The sequence below is a fragment of the Lagenorhynchus albirostris genome, chromosome 3, assembly GCF_949774975.1.
Source record: "Lagenorhynchus albirostris chromosome 3, mLagAlb1.1, whole genome shotgun sequence".
Taxonomy (NCBI): domain Eukaryota; kingdom Metazoa; phylum Chordata; class Mammalia; order Artiodactyla; family Delphinidae; genus Lagenorhynchus; species Lagenorhynchus albirostris.
Window position 1 is genome coordinate 167,696,354 of NC_083097.1, and position 15,931 is coordinate 167,712,284.

The 15,931-nt window shown below is 54.5% G+C and overlaps 1 protein-coding gene across 2 annotated transcripts; it reads left to right on the plus strand.

The window, feature by feature from the left end:
- Positions 1 to 2,065: 2,065 nt before the first annotated feature.
- MYDGF (myeloid derived growth factor) lies at positions 2,066 to 15,156 on the plus strand. 2 transcript variants are annotated; one of them, XM_060145515.1, is made up of 7 exons: positions 2,066 to 2,292; positions 3,647 to 3,697; positions 10,471 to 10,532; positions 11,895 to 11,976; positions 13,148 to 13,220; positions 14,590 to 14,658; positions 15,080 to 15,156. In XM_060145515.1, the coding sequence occupies exons 1-7, from the start codon at positions 2,113 to 2,115 to the stop codon at positions 15,097 to 15,099; spliced, it is 537 nt and encodes a 178-aa protein (XP_060001498.1). In that variant the 5' UTR covers positions 2,066 to 2,112; the 3' UTR covers positions 15,100 to 15,156. The 2 variants fall into 2 exon arrangements, with proteins under 2 accessions (XP_060001498.1, XP_060001499.1); XM_060145516.1 differs by having other exon boundaries at positions 14,590 to 15,156.
- The last annotated feature ends 775 nt before the right edge of the window (positions 15,157 to 15,931 follow it).

Here is a 15,931-nt window from a genome sequence, read left to right on the forward strand (position 1 = left end):
GCTGTTTATTCACCACAAAGGAGCTCCTTCATGCATCCTCTTCATTATGTCCTCACTCACCCTGTTTATGGCATCCTGACCATGGAGAGAAAAGTCGTGATACCTGTGTTATCAAATCTTTTCTTCCTTTATGACTGCTAGATTTCATGTCATGATCAAAAAGCAGGATCTTGGGAATGATGGGTTTTTTTCTTTTAATCCATTCAGTTTTTTGTTTGTTTTTTGGAGGCAAAAAGGAAAACGGAGAAACAAGAGGCTTGGGGCTCAGTCTTTCTGAAAACACAGACACACACCTACCCCTCTTTGAGTAGGAAACTCAAGACCACTCACAACTGAAATACCTTGTTAGCAAAAGCGCTTGGCCACTATCTGAATCCTTCATAGTGACAGGCTGGTCAAACACAGCGCTGAGGATATGGAGATATAATGGAATCCTGCTGTGTTTAACACAGAATAGGTCTGCCGGCCTCCAATTTATGGAGCCAATTCCTAACGGGTCCACAGCAGCCAGCTGCAAAGAGGGAGCTATTTCTGCAGAAATAGTGGAGTTCCCTAATGCCCTTCACCCAGCTTCCCCTAATGTGAACATCTCACATCACTATGGTACAAGCCAGGTTATTGAAGCCAGGAAATTAACATCAGTTCAATCCTTTTATCTAATATACAGAACTTATTTGGATTTCACCATTTCTCCCTCTAATGTCATTTTTCTGGTCCCGGATTGTTTGTGTCCTCTGCCCCCAAATTCATGTTGAACCCTAACACCCAGTGTGATGGCATGAGGAGGTGGGGGTCTTTGGGAAATGATTAAGTCATGAGGGTGGAGCCCTCATGAATGGGATAAGTGTCTTCATAAAGGGACCCTAGAGAGCTCCCTCTCTCCCTCCATAATGTAAGGACATAGCAAGATGGAGTGTGTGAACCAGGAAATGGGCTCTCACCAGACACCAATTCTGCCAGAGCCTTGATCTTGAATTTCTAGCCTCCAGATGTGTGAGAAATAAACGTGTGTTGTTTAAGCCAGCCAGTCTGTGGGACTTTGTTATAACAGCCCAGACTAAGGCAAGGATCCAATCCAGGATCCCACATTTCCTTTCCATGTCTTGGTCTCCTCACTCTGTGATGGTTCCACAGTCTTTGTCTTTCCTGACACTTTTTTTTTTTTGCGGTACGCGGGCCTCTCACTGTTGTGGCCTCTCCCGTTGCGGAGCACAGGCTCCGGACGCGCAGGCTCAGTGGCCATGGCTCATGGGCCCAGCCGCTCCGGGGCATGTGGGATCTTCCCGGCCCGGGGCACGAACCCGTGTCCCCTGCATCGGCAGGCGGACTCTCAACCACTGCGCCACCAGGGAAACCCTTTCCTGACACTTTTAAAGAGTACTGCCAGTTATCCTGGTAGAATGTCTCTCAACTTGGGTTCATTTGGTATTTGCTTTGATTAAACTGAGGTCGTCCATTTTGGACAGGAATTCCACAGAGATGCCACTGAGAATGTCCTTCTCTGCATCCCGTTGGCGGCTCCATGGTGTCACTGTCTCATTTTTAGCGACGTTGACTTGATCACTAGGCTAAAGATGGTGTCACTACTGTAAAATTACTACTTTCCCTTTGTAACTAATATGTACCTTGGGGGGGAAATTCTTTGAGACAACGCAAATACGTTGTTTCTCACAATACGTTTCTCACAATACGTTTCCCCCACCAGTTTTCAGCAGCGATCCACGGATCTTGGCTGTAACAATCATGAGGTGTTTGCTCAACGGTGATCTGTCATTTCCCTCATTCTGCCTACATGTATTAATCTGAATATTATTGGTGGTCTTTTATTTACTTCACTCCTTGTACATGTACGAACTGTTGGAACTGAAGGGTCAATCCCTTGCCTAGTGAGGGACGAACGGACCCTAAACCAAGGAACCTGTTCCAATTTCACACACCCCAGTACCCTCTCTGTACTTCCAAGCCCCGCCCCAAGATGGCGGCCCGGGCCGGAGGGGCGGGGCGCTCCGGATCACGTGGTCGTGTCGACGCTGACGGGGCCTCCGGCTGACGCCCCACTTGTCCCTCGCCGCGCTCCGTCCGTCGCCCCTGCCCAGCGAACCTGATCCCAAGATGGCGGCGCCCAGCAGTAGAAGGAATGGCGGCGGTGGCGCCGTGAGCTTGTGGGCCGCGCTGCTCCTGGTGGCCGTGGCGCTGAGGCCGGCACGGGCGGTGTCTGAGCCCACGACGGTGGCCTTTGACGTGCGGCCCGGCGGCGTGGTGCACTCCTTCTCCCAGAACGTGGGCCCTGGAGTATGTGTCTCAGCCACCCCGGGGGCTTGAGCAATGGTGCATGCGTAGGCAGGGCCTGGGGAGGGGGCGCGGACCGGCGGGGCGGGGTCTGGGGGGGATGGGGGGAAACGGACCGGAGGGGGCGGGGCCTGAGGGGTCGCAGACCGGCGAGGGCCTGAGGATGGAGGACGGGACTTGGTAGCGAGGCCTGACAGAACTAAGAAGGGAGGCGGGGCTCCTGGGGGCTGGCGGCTTTGGGAAGCCTGGGTCACTAGCCTCGTCTCTAATTCCTGTCTCATGCCCAGCGTGCCCAAGCAGCCTTATCCCCCAGACCCAGGTAACTCCCTCGCTGTTGGAGGGCAGGACGGGCCCAGAGATGGGGAGAGGGGAGCTGGAGGCTGATGGGCATATGCCTCCAGGGCCTGCAGAAGGTCGTCCCGCTGTAGCTCTGACCAGGGAGGAAGTGGACAGGCGTTGCTCTTTCCTTCCATTGCACAAGGTCCCCCCGTCTTTTTCATTGAAATGTGGGGCCAGGCCCTCCTTACCTGGAGGTAACAGGCCTGGGTCTAGTCTAGCCCGTCCCTAGCTTATTGGAGAAGTCACGTCCTCTCCCAGTCTCCTTTTCCCTGCCTGTAACAACGATATCAATCATCACTATTTGTTGAGTACTTCCTTATAACCAAAGGATATTGTGCCAAATTCTTTTTTTTTTTTTTTTTTTTGCGGTACACGGGCCTCTCACTGTTGTGGCCTCTTCCGTTGCGGAGCACAGGCTCCGGACGCGCAGGCTCAGCGGCCATGGCTCACGGGCCCAGCCGCTCCGCGGCATGTGGGATCTTCCCGGCCCGGGGCACGAACCCGCGTCCCCTGCATCGGCAGGCGGACTCTCAACCACTGCGCCACCAGGGAAGCCCGCCAAATTCTTTATGTGAGGCCTATGTTACAGATGAAGAAACAGAGGCTCAGAAAGTTTTGCACTTGTCCAAGGTCCACAGCGGAGCAGAGATGGGCCCCTAGGTGCCCCTCCTTCCAAAGTTCGTGTTCCTAGATGGGTGGGTGCTGGAGGTGGGTGTGACCTCCCCCTTCCTGGTCTTCATCCCCCAGAAGCCATATGGGTTGTTTGTCCTTACCCAGGATCTCCCAAGTAGGGAGACAGGTGTGGGAATTCCAGATCTGCAGACACTGGAAGGCCTTGCAGGGCTGGCCTCCAGGGACATCGGCCAGAGGGATCTGGCTCCACCTCCTTTCTCTGAGTGCAGATACTCAAAAGCAGGATCTTCTTGATTCTGGATCTCAGAAGGACATCCTGAGACCCTGTACTTCAAGCACTAACGATTATCTCCTACCGAGACTCTTTTTTCCTTCCATTCTCTAGGACAAATATACCTGTGTGTTCACCTACGCATCTCAAGGAGGGACCAATGAGGTGAGTTGTTCAAAATTCTACGTGGTTTAGTACGACAATATCCATTGTCATACAGAGATGCTCTCTAGGGGACACTGGACATCAGACTATTCTTATCTAACCAATAAAAGACAGTGCTTAAGTTACATAACGACGGCAGATTCCATTCATAATTCCACGGAGTGAACAAACGTCTGGACAGAAGGAGGGATGTGAGACGTGACTCTGCCATTCCCATGAGTCTCTATTAGGGTATTTTGTTCATTTTTTATGCTGAGTAACAAATTATCACAGACTGAGCAGCTTAAAACAACACCCATTTATTATCCCACGGTTCTGGAGGTCAGAAGTCCCGGTCGGCTCAGCTGGATGCTTCACAAAGCGACAATCAAGGTGTCAGCTGGGCTGGGTGTTCACCAGCAGGCTCTGGGGAGAACCCTCGTCCAGACACATTCCAGTTGTTAGCAGAATTCGGTCCCTTTCGGTGTGAAACTGAGGTCCCTAGTTCCTTGCTGGCTGTTTTCTCCAGCTGGAGGCAGAAGAGGAGGTAAGAGAGATTCAAAGCACGAGAAGGATGTAGTGCACCACAGCTGGCTTTGAGGGACCACATGGGAGGGAGGACGTGGCCTCCAGGAGCTGAAAGCGGCCCCCAGCTGGCAGCAAGGAAATGAGGGCTTCAGTCCTCCAACTGCAAGGAATGAATTCTGCTGCAACCACATGAGATGGAAGAGGACCAGAGCTCCAGGTGGGAACACAATCTGCCTGACACTTTGATGTTAGCTTATGAGACTGAGCAAAGAACCCAGCCCCACCACGCCCGGACTTCTAACCTACAGAATTGTGAGCTAATGAATTGGTATTGCTTCTTATTTATTTATTTATTTATTTATTTATATTTATTTTTGGCCGCATCAGGTCTTTGTTGCTGTGCGTGGGCTTTCTCTAGTTGCGGTGGGTGGGGGCTACTCTTCGTTGCGGTACGTGGGTTTCTCATTGCGGTGGCTTCTCTTGTTGAGGAGCACGGGCTCTAGGCACGCAGGCTTCAGTAGTTGTGGCACGTGGGCTCAGTAGTTGTGGTTCGCGGGCTCTAGAGCGCAGGCTCAGTAGTTGTGACGCACAGGCTGAGTTGCTCCGCGGCATGTTGGATCTTCCCGGACCAGGGCTCGAACCCTTGTCCCCTGCATTGGCAGGCAGGTTCTTAACCACTGTACCACCAGGAAAGTCCCGCACAGCTTTTAATGCTACTGAGTTTGTGGTAATTTGTCACACAGTGTAGTGAGTTGAATGAGGCCCCCCCCATAAAGATATGTCCACATCCTAATGCCTTGAACCTGTGACACTTAAGAAAAAGTCTTTGTAGATATAATTAAGTTGAAGATCTTGAGATGAACAGATTATCCTGGATTACCCAGGTGAGCCCTAAATCCAGTGGCACACATCCTTATAAGAGACACACATGGGCGATTTGATAAAAAGAAGACACACAGAGGAAAAGGCCATGTGAAGATGGAGGCAGAGGTGGAGTGATGTGGCCACAAGCCAAGGGACACCTGGAGCCACCAGAAACTGGAAGATGTAGGAAGGATTCTCCCCTGGGGCCTCCAGAGGGAACATGGCCCTGCCCACACCTTTTTTTTGGACTGCTGGCCTCTAGACTGTGAGAGAACAGATTTCAGCTGTAAGCTACCAAATTTGTGGTGATTTGTTCCAGCAGCCCCAGGAAACGAATACACACAGCAATAGATTACTGTTACAGCCAGTAATGCACCATTACAGATAAATACTCTGAGGATAAAATACTGTTGTTAAATTCTGGCTAGACACCGCCGCTTGGTTCTGTCTGAAGGGAGGGCAGCACACGTGTTTGAGAAGAGACACAAAACAGACTTTCTCCTCGTGATTGTTAGAAAGAATGAAAGATAATTGAAAAGGAAGAATTAATTGTCACTGCGAAAGTCAGTGTAAAGCATCTTTTGTACCCGTAAATTGTGCTTTCCTCCCCAACCCTCAGACTGTAGGGAACACTACTGTCCTTTCAGAATAGTCTATGGCACTGTGTCCCCTAATAATGGAGAGTCCCAGAGATGGAGGCTGCCTGGGGACTGCTCCATGTTTGCCTGCCACGTGCCTGGCCCTCCCAGCATCCTGGTTCTGAGTACATCTCTTCCCCCCCAACTCCCTGACTTAGGGCAGCACATTAAAATGGGCAAGAGCGGGAATTCCCTGGGTCCAGTGGTTAGGACTCGGTGCTCTCACTGCCGTGGCCCCAGTTTCGATCCCGGGTCAGGGAACTAAGATCCTGCAAGCCGGGCAGTGCGGCCAAAACCAAAAAAAAAAAAAAAAAAGGGTGAGAGCGAGTCCGCCTGCTCCACCGGGCACTGCTGACTTTAGAGGCGGGGTCGCTCTCTGTGGGGGGCTGTCCTGGGCAGCCTCCCTGGCCCCCACCCCCTCGATACCAGCAGCCGCCCCACCCCGTGTGCGCTGGGGGACAAAAGTGAAAACCACTGGGCTAGAGTGACATGAAATGCACTCCTTATTTTGCATATTTCCAGTTTGTAAGTAAAAGTAAATGATTCCGAGCAACAGTATTTTATGTCATTTATTTATTTTTTTGGCCACACCACGTAGCATGTGGGACCTTAGTTCCCCAACCAGGGATTGAACCGGCGCCCCTGGCATTGGAAGCACGGAGTCCTAACCACTGGACCGCAGGGAAGTCCCCCAGCAACGGTATTTTAACAAAATGTAGCAAACGCCTGGTGACACCCTTCCCCGTGGTGTCACCAGGGGGTGGCAGCTCTGCTGGGGAGCATTGCCGCCCTTCCGCCTGCCTCCAGGACAGCAGGCATCCTGCGATCATCCGCCCCTTCCTTGGCCACCTCCAGGCCTTGCTGCTTCTCCAGGTGGTCCACTCCATTATGGGATGGTGACAAGGGGTGGAACATTCTCCCTTGGTCCAGCCGTGCCCTGCCACGAGCTCCAGATCCTTCCCAAAGCGCCTTCCTTCCCCAGTCAGCCCTTTCCATGCCTCCTTTGTTGTGTAGATGATTAATTCGTTATACAGTAAAATTGTGATAACACCATCGCCTTGGTGTTTGTCGGGCGGCCCGCAATGTGCTGAGACAGATACACGTCTCGTTTCCTCTTCAGAACCGCAGGAGGCTGTCCTTATCCCCGCCTCACACACGAGGACACGGTGGCTCAGAGACTGAAGACTGACCTGGCTGCCCCAGCTGGGACGTGACCAAGGTCCCCAAGGCGCAGGCCCCTGACCGCCGCCCTGAGCCAGGACATGCCCCGTGTCACCAGCAGCTCAGAAAAGAACGCCCGCGTCTCCCTAACGGGACCCTTGGGATGGACAGTCCACTGCAGCGTAGGGGGAGAGAGCTAGGCTCACTCTTGGAAAGGTGGCTGGGTCACAAATTCTAAAACCAGCATCAGGCTTGATTCTGCCGTTTCGGGCATCCTCAAGGAAAACACCTAAGAGCCCAGCAGACACGTCCAGCACCCACTTGTTCCAGCGGCACCAGCCTAGAACTGTGATCATCAGACACGACGGGCCGACTGCAGAGCTGCGTGCGTGCGGTGCGACCCACGGGCTCTCTGGCTGCTGGCCTGCCGCCCGCTTAGGAGCAAACAGCCGGCCGGATTCTCAGCAAACATGCAGGGGCCGTCCAAGATGTTCTCCGGGATCCGCTTGGCCACACTTGGGGGCCCTGCCAAGATGCCCCTAGGAGCAGCTGGAATGGAAGCCCCAGAGGCCCAAGTGGCACTTCTCTAGAGCCATCGTCAACAGAGGGGAAATGGGTCTGTGGTCTGGGCTCCCAGGGGGCCCGGGATGCAGGCTGGGCCTGGGGAGAGTGGGAGGCCAGGCTGCTTTGACAGTGGTTCGTTTCTCCAGAGGGTCACCTGAGAGGCTGGCTGGTGCCGGGTGACAGCAGGCACAGCGTTATTCATGATCTCAGTGCCGGCCAGCATCCTGAGAGCGGCCAGAGAGCTCGTCCGAGGTTGCCGGGAATGCGGCCACTTGGGAAGACTGGCCCTTTCTTATCAAGTTAAACATACGACCCCATGCTTCCACTCCTCGGTATCTCCCTGTTAGAAATGAAAACTTATGTCCACACAAAGCTTGTACGTGAATGTTCATAGCAGCCTGATTCATAATAGCCAACAAGTGGAGACAACCCAAGTGTCCCCCAGCTGATGATGGATAAACACAGTGTGGTCCCTCCACACATGGGAACATCAGTCAGCCATGAAAAGGGGTGAAGCACTGACACTTGCTACAACGTGGATGGACCCTGAGAACACGATGCTCAGTGAGAGAAGCCAGACACGGAAGGACCCAGAGTGTGTGATTCCATTGATAGGAAACGTCCAGAACAGGCAGATCCACAGACACAGAGAGTGGGTTCGTGGTTGTTGGGCTGGGGGAGGGGATGGGGGTGTGCCTGCTCATGGGGATGGGACTTCTTTGGGGGGTGATGAGAATTAGATACAGGTGATGGTTGCACAGCTCTGAATATACTAGGTAGCATTGAAGCACGCACTTTAAAAGAGCATATCGTCTATGCATGTTTTATTTTTTAATGTAAATTTATTTATGTATTTTTGGCTGCATTGGGTCTTCGTTGCTGCGTGCGGACTTTCTCGTTGCGGCAGGTGGGGCCTACTCTTCATTGCGGTGTGCAGGCTTCTCATTGTTGTGGAGCACAGGCTCTAGGCGCGCGGGCTCAGTAGTTGTGGCACGCGGGCTTCGTTGCTCCGCGGCACGTGGGATCTTCCCAGACCAGGGTTCGAACCCACGTCCCCTGCATTGGCAGGAGGATTCTCAAACACTGTGCCACCAGGGAAGCCCCATATTGTATGTTATGTAAACTGTTTCTCAATAAAGCTGTTAAAGGCAAGTGAATTATTGATATACGTGTAGCCACATGGGTGAATCTGATATGCGTTAGGCTGAGTGAGACTGACCGGCGCAGGAGACCATGTCCTGTGTGATTCCACTCAGGTGGCATTTTGCAAAGGCACAACTATGGGGACAGAGCAGATCAGTGGTTACCGGGAATTTGCAGGAAGGGGTTGACTCCAGAGGGATGGAGGAGAGATAACTGGGAAGATGGAACTGATCTGTATCTTGATTGGGCGGTGGATACACAGTGTGTGCATTTGTCAAAACTCATAGAACAGACACTGAAATGGGTCCATTTCACTACCTGTTACTTGTCTCCTAATAAAAAATAATAGCGGTTACCAATTACCTGTCCTCGATTACACCCAGCCACTTAGATCCTGAGCCCCCTAGTCTCCCAGAGAAGGTCACAGAGGCTCGGGCTGAACAGGCTGCCCCAAAACACACCGTCGTGTGAGTGTCTGATGCCAAAACCTGAGCCTTACCAAGGGCACCTACTGCCCACCCCGGCCTGTGGCCTCGAGACCAAGGTCAAGTTCATATAACAAGACCACTCAGAGGGATGTTGACCCTATTGCTAAGAAGCTCTTGGTTTAAATTTTGTTTGCTTTCATAATTAAAAAAAAAAATGTTTAAATGTTTGCCTCGGGACTTCCCTGGTGGACCAGTGGTTAAGACTTCAAGCTCCCAATGCCGGGGGGCCCAGGTCCGATCCCTGGTCGGGGAACTAGATCCTGCATGCATGCCAACTAAGACCCGGCACAGCCAAATAAATAAAGAAATAAATATTAAAAAAAAAAAAAAAGAAGCCTCATTTTCATGAATCTTTTAAGAGCTATGGAAAACCATCCCAGATATATTTCACAGCGTAAAACTGTTTCCGGGCGCTCAGAGGCCTGGAGCCTTGGGCAGGAGTTTTAAAATAGAAAATAAATGTGTTGGGCAGGTCCCCTTGCCATGCCTGCCCTACCTGAGTAATTGGCTTCTACCTTCACGCTGCAGGCAAAAGACTTCCAAGTCACCGTTTACTCCCATTGTAATTAACATACAAATGGCCTTGTTTCTATTAATGGAAAAGCTCTGGCATTTCACCAGATGATCAGCAATTGGATTCCACCTTTACTCTCAGGAGAGGACGGGACACTCTCATTTTCCTAGCAAAATGCAAAAACGCCGCAGGTCACCAGACCTTGCGTTTGGCCGGATTTTCAGAGGCCCTGAAAATGAGAATAAACTGGTAGCGGTGTGTTTTGGAACCATTTAAAATTTTTTTTTGAATTTAATTTTTTTAAAAAGCTAACACAGGGACTTCCCTGGCGGTCCAGTGGTTAGGACTCCACGTTTCCACTGCAGGGGGCATGGGTTTGATCCCTGGTTGGGGAGCTAAGATCCCGCATGCCGTGTGGCCAAAAAAATAAAAATAAAAAAGCTAACACACGTCATTCAAAAAGAAAAAAACATAAAAAGCTCTCCAGCGCCTTCTGTCGGCCCAGTTCCCACCCACGTCCTACATGTAACCGGGGTTATTAAAATCTTGCATCTTCTCTGAGGACTGCTCTGTGCTTATGCAAGCAAGCATGGGTGTATTGTCTTTCCTTCTTTTATTTTTGTTTTTATCTTTCCCAGTAGACTTTATTTTTTACAGCAAAATGGAGCGGAAGGCACAGAGATTTCCTGTATACCCCTGCCCCCTAACCATCGCCCACCAGAGTGGGACGTTTGTGACAGTCGTTGATGAACCTACACGGACACGTCATCACCCCAAGTCCAGAGTTGCCATCAGGGTTCACTCCTGGTGTGGTGTGTGCCGTGGGCTTGGACAGACATATAATGATGGCGAGGCTGTGTGTCCCGGACTGACCTGCCTGTCCTCTCTCCCCAGAAGTGGCAGATGAGTCTGGGGACCAGCGAAGACCAGCAGCACTTCACCTGCACCATCTGGAGGTGAGCGAGGGTCCGGTGTTGGGAGCTCCTCCCGGACGAGACACCTTCGTTCTGGGCGGTACCCATACTGACGGTGTCCTGCGCCCCTGGAGGGTCGCAGGCGGGAGAGGGGGTGGGTGCCGTCCTGTGTGGGACTTGAGGGCAAGGAGGGCCTCCCGGGGAAGCACGTTGACACTGAGGCCCAAGGGGGGCGGGGGGGACTGGGAGGTGGCGTCTAGGCAGCGGCTGCAGCCCCGGGAGCGGGGCCGGGCTCCCCAGATGCCACCCCCTTCATGGTCACCTCAGTTACATTCCTTGCTCAAGGGCTTCATCTCCCGCTGTGCCCACCCTTTTCATAATCCCACTTCCTGGAGCCCAGCTCCATGAGCCCGAGAATGGGGTGTTGGGCCCTCTGACGGGGCGGAGGGTGATGGAGCTTCACCAATTCCTGGCCCTTCTCCCCGGGGCCTCACGGCCTGGAATGTGTCGCCCAAGCAGAACAGATTTCTCAAGCATTTGCCACGCGCCTGACGTAGAAGTCCCAGCCGCGTTCTCACCCTCATGGGACCGGGGTCAACATAGGGGACGGATCAAGAAGTGGGACACAGAGAGCAGCGACAGTGACATTTAGTTAAAGAAGACGCTTGCAGGCGTTGGCGCAGAATCCCCGTCTCCTGCTCGATGCGTTACAAGCCGCAGGCGTTTTAGTACCAAGTATTGTTGGGGAGCTTCTCGTGGGGGCAGAAGCCCTGCGTCCTCAACACGCTACAATCATCCCCGCTGAGAGGGGAGACCCTGTCTGTGCCCCTTCCCAGCCTCAGAGAGAAGCATCCCAGAGGCAAGGAGCCGGGGTGGGGGACTCCCTAATTACAGGTTAGTAATCAGGGCTGCATCCCCCCGCCAGTAGACCACCGTCTCACACGGCTTGTGAGCACCAGCCCTCCACCTGGGCACAGACCCAGGCCGCACTGGCCCAAAGCAGGGTCCTCAGCCCGCAGCCTCTTAGCTGACCACCCAGTGGCCCCCCAAGGACACGCTCAGCCCCAGACACCCTGCCGTTCCTAGTTAACCCCCATACTTCTCACCCCCGGGATGTGGCCCGGCCTCACCCCTAGTGCACACGTGGGATGTTGTCCACTGGATGGGAAGTGTTCTGTGAGTGGATGCGAGAGGCCCCGTTCTAGAACAGCTCCTACCCAGAAGGGGAAAGAGGCTTGTCCATCAACGAGTCGGAAGAGCATCCTGGCAAAGAGGAAAGAGTGGATCATATTGAGGGCGCCCCATCCGTCCTTCCCAGAAATGCCTGGCAGCAGATCCCATCTTGGAGAGCAGGTGGGGGCACGCAGCCCTGGGCTGACCCGGTCGCCCGACCTTTCTTCGCAGGCCCCAGGGCAAGTCCTACCTGTACTTTACGCAGTTCAAGGTGGAGGTGCGGGGTGCTGAGATCGAGTACGGCATGGCCTACGTGAGTGTCACCTGCACATGGGGTGGCCGCCTGGCTGGGCCACCATGGACTGCAACTTGGAGACCCCGGGGTGTTGGGGGGGGAATGAGGAGAGGGACACCAAGCCCTTAGAGGGAGGCCTGGTGGCGCGGGGGGCCGGGGTTACGGTGCCCAGAGGGGAACCTGGCTGACCCCCAGAGACACCTGGCCTCCCTCCTGTAAGGCCCGCCGGCCTCCCACCAGTGCCCCCTGCTGGCAAAGCCAACAGGAAGTCGGGGGCAAGGGGGCTCAGCCCTGGGACAGGGGCAGCGAGGGCGGAAGTTGGCCCAGGGGGCAGGTGGGCAGCTCATTGGTGTCGGGAGGGCCCCACGCCCCTTGGCTCCAGTGACCTGTGGTTCACAGGCCAGCCAGCACCTTCTGCTGCACTCCTGACCCCCATGGCCCCTCCAGAGCCCACCCACTCTGTAGAGCCCACCCCTGCTTCTTCATCTGGGTCAGAAACAGTTTGAAAATCACCTTATCAGTCCCAGAAGCAGAACCAGTAGGAGACAGGCATTAAGAGATTCACTGCCAGGAATCGGCCTCCACTGTGGGAGCCTGGCTTTGGGGGTTTCCTCCAGGGAAGCCTCAGCTCTGCCCTGAAGGCCCGCCCCCTGATTGAATCAGGCCCGCCCAGGTTCCCGAGGATAATCTCTTTTACTTAAAGTCAGCTCAGGATGAGCCTCTGTCACATCTACAAAATTCCCTCCCAGCAACCCCAGCAAGGGTCTGATTGTATAACGGGGACTGTGGCCGCTCCAATGACACATCAGACTGTCCATCACACCGTTAACTAATCGCTCTCTGGGGTCCCTTCTTACTTTGAAACTCTATTATTTTTACTGATTTGAAAAAGACACAATTCTGCTGTTTAAAAATTACATGCAAGAAGAGACTGCCATGCTAGTATCATTTCCATAAATTAACTAAAAAAAAAATTCCCTTCGATTTGCAGGGAAGGCATGAAGTTTTAAGCTAGTTGACAATCTCTTAAGTGGATTAACCCACTGCTGCCGGATTCTCTTTTATGTGCTTAAAAAAGCATCTCGCGGCCCTTCAGCAGAAGCATGCAGCTTTAGTCTCTGCTGCTCTGCAAAGCAAAGCGAGCCGTGTTCCTTCCCCATTAGAAAAGTTTCCACTTGTTCCCTTTCAGTCGAAAGCTGCTTTTGAAAGAGAGAGCGATGTGCCCCTGAAAAATGAGGAATTTGAAGTGACCAAAACAGCAGGTACGTAGAGGGGTTTGTGGAGCTGGAATCTAGGTTCTCAAGCAGGGAGGGGGTGAGAGAGGGGACAAGACCCCCGCTAGAGGGCGATCCAGGGGCCCTGTGGTGAGAGGAGGCTGCCATCCCTAAACGGCTTCCGCAGAGGGCCACCTAGTAAATATTTTCGGCTTTGGGGCCCCCTTTGAAACAACTCGACCCAGACCCCGTAAGGCAAAGTCAGCCATAAGCCGCTAGTCTGTGAATGGGGGTGGCTGCCTTCTAATAAAACTTCATTTTGTGAACACTGAACTGTGAATGTCATATCGCAGGACGCCATTTTTCCTTTGATTTTCCTTAAACTATTTGAAAGTGTAGAAACCACCCTTCGCCCACGGGCGGCAGGCACACTTGCCCAATCCCTAGCAGAGAACGGAGAGCATGAGAGCTGCGTCCTGGGACACTCAGCGACACTCAGCTCCATAGGAGGCCAGGGAGCAGGGGGCCGCGGGGTCTGACGCCTACACAGCCTGGCCGTCCTGGGCTCCGTGACAGCTTCCAGCAGCGCAGTCGGGACCTTGTGCATGCATGACACGGGAGGCGGGGGTCACCTCCTGGGGCCCCGAGACCCCCGTGGCCTCTGACCCCATTCAGCTGTAGCCATGCAGGCCAGATGCCGAGCAGAAAGAGGGGCGGTAGGCACCTGAGTTGGGGCTCAGGGTGCGAGAGCAAGGGGGGATGAGTGGGTGAGACAGTGAACACGGGGCTGAGCCGAGTCGGGGGGCCCCGAGGGTCCTGAAGGACGGGGGAGAGATGAGATGAGCAACCCATGTGGCCGTGGACGTCACCAGGCACCAGAGGGGAGGGAAGGGGAGTGGGCGGCACGAGCGGGGCTTTTAGGAGGGCCTGGAAGGCGGCCCAACCTGCCCGCAGGTCCTCCGGGTGGGGGCAGGGGCCCGTTTAGAGTGGAGATCAAGGACAGAGGGGATTGGGTTGCTGCAGACCCTGAGCTCCAGGGAGCATAGATGGTGAGGATGGACAGGGAGTGGGGGGCAGGCTGGGTGTGCAGAGCAGGGGGCGGCCAGGTTCCCTGACCCTGCCCGAAGAGCATCAGACACGTTTGCCAGTGCAAACCTCCAAACCCCAGCCATTCTCAGTGTGGCAAAAATGACCACGGCTCTTCCCACGTCGACATCTCCCATGGCCTCCCACTGCCCTCAGGACAGGCCCACAGCCTCCCCGCCTTTCTCCTATCCCTCACCCGTAAGACATACAGGGCCAGGGGCCTTTCCCTGTGGAGTCCACTCGGAGACTGCTCCCATCGTTGCCCGCACCCGGCTCAGGACCCGGAGGATTTGCAGAGGCGAGGGCTGACCGAGGGTTTCTTCTTTTGCAGTGTCCCACAGGCCCGGGGCCTTCAAGGCTGAGCTGTCCAAGCTGGTGATCGTGGCCAAGGCGACACGCAGTGAGCTGTGACCAGGAGTCCCTTTGAGGGTGGCTTTTCCTCACCTCCGCTGCAGGAGCTGGGCCCCATGAGGGCCCAGTACTGGTTTTCTTGGGGGGTGGGGGCTGTTAATTTTCTGCCCAGGCTGATGTCGCCCCGTTCAGAGGGCTTTGCAGGGCAGCTGAGGCGCCAGGGCAGAGTCCGGAGGGCCAGGACTCTCCTGGCTCCCACCTTCCCCTCCCCACGAGGAGTGTGGCTCTGAGACCCACTGCTCTTCTTATCAGAAGAGGCGTCAGGGCACAAGGTGGGGCTCACGGGGGTCACAGCTTTTCTGAAGCCAGCAACGTCTCCCCTGGATCAGGCCAGGCTCCAGGATGCTCCTGGGGGGAGCCGTCCTGCTGCTCTCTGACCCTAAGCCAGCTGTTTTCTTGTCATCCCCCAGGGGACCAACTTTCAGACTAACTGGGCAGAAGTGAAATGTTCTTTCATATTTAAATAAATAAGACAATTAAAAAGCAACCACACAGTCTTGGCATCTGGCGCTGGTGCCCACCTGGCTGGGCCCGTGGGGCTGGGGGCCCCTACTTCCCTTCGCTGCTGGAGACGTAAAGCTGCAGCACCCTGGGCACAGGGACTTTTCTGCAGGCGCAGACGTGCGGGTCCCGAGGCAGCTGGACCTTGCCGAGCCCACGGGGCCACGCCCAGCAGAGGGTGAGCGCTCCAGGGCAGACCTGCTCTTCTGCATCCTGTGGTTGGCTCTGCTTACTTTTTTTTGAGGTCGGATTGCAGCTCGGTGACTTTAAAAAAGAAACAAAAACCTGCAAGCAAACCAAAATAAATAAACGACATCCCCAAAGGCCTCAGCCACTCAGGGGAGCCTGGTCTCCCAACAGCAGGGCCTGGGAGTCTGACCCCCACTGGACTGTCACCCTGACCTCTGACTGTGAGGAAAGAAACCATGTGGCCATGGAGCGGGTCCTTGATGATCAGAATCACCGCGTTGGGGCGACTGAGGCCTCTCTGTTCCTGTCACTCACCTGGCCCTCCCTCATGCCACCCAGGAGCCCGGTGCTGCTATGACCCCACCTGCTGGGGCCTCAGCGGGGCTGATGTAGGAATGGCTCCAGAGAGAGGCGCAAGCAAGATGAACAGCTGTTCCCAGACTCACTGAGGGGGACCTTGGGCCCACGGTACTCGGGGCAGGGGCGGGGCACCAGCAGCCTCAGTGGTCAAGCGCACACGATCTGCACCACACCTCGTGAGCAGCTCTGGAGGCGCACACGTCCTCCGGGAG